At 47.3% G+C, this 368-nt stretch overlaps 1 protein-coding gene across 1 annotated transcript in view; it reads left to right on the top strand.

The window, feature by feature from the left end:
• Positions 1-38: 38 nt before the first annotated feature.
• Positions 39-368, top strand: part of LOC122345778 (dystrophin-like) — a 37,943-nt gene continuing 37,613 nt past the window's right edge. The window contains exon 1 of the mRNA XM_043240232.1: positions 39-207. Coding sequence (XP_043096167.1) covers positions 95-207 — 113 coding nt within the window. The 5' untranslated portion in view covers positions 39-94. The remainder of the gene's footprint in view (positions 208-368) is intronic.

The raw sequence follows: 368 nt of genomic DNA, 5'->3' as shown, positions 1-368 counted from the left end.
GTGTGTGTGTGTGTGTGTGTGTGTGTGTGTGTAGGACATCCAGGCGGAGATCGAGGCTCATAATGATGTCTTCAGGAGTGTGGATGGGAATAAGATGAAGATGGTGAAGGCTCTGGGGAGCTCAGAGGAAGCAGTTTTCCTCCAACAGAGGCTGGATGATATGAACCATCGCTGGAACGACCTGAAGGCCAAATCAGCCAATATACGGTCAGTCACACACACACACACACACACACACACACACACACATCTCAAGTGCTCACACAGTAATGTTAAGGTCACTTGAAAACCATCAAACACGAGGCACTTAGAAAAATGGAGCTGTGTTTCACTTTTCAATTTGAGCAGGTGTGTGTGTGTGTGTGTGT

The sequence above is a fragment of the Puntigrus tetrazona genome, chromosome 1 (genome assembly GCF_018831695.1).
Source record: "Puntigrus tetrazona isolate hp1 chromosome 1, ASM1883169v1, whole genome shotgun sequence".
Lineage (NCBI taxonomy): Eukaryota > Metazoa > Chordata > Actinopteri > Cypriniformes > Cyprinidae > Puntigrus > Puntigrus tetrazona.
This window is presented reverse-complemented; position numbering and strand designations above follow the sequence as displayed.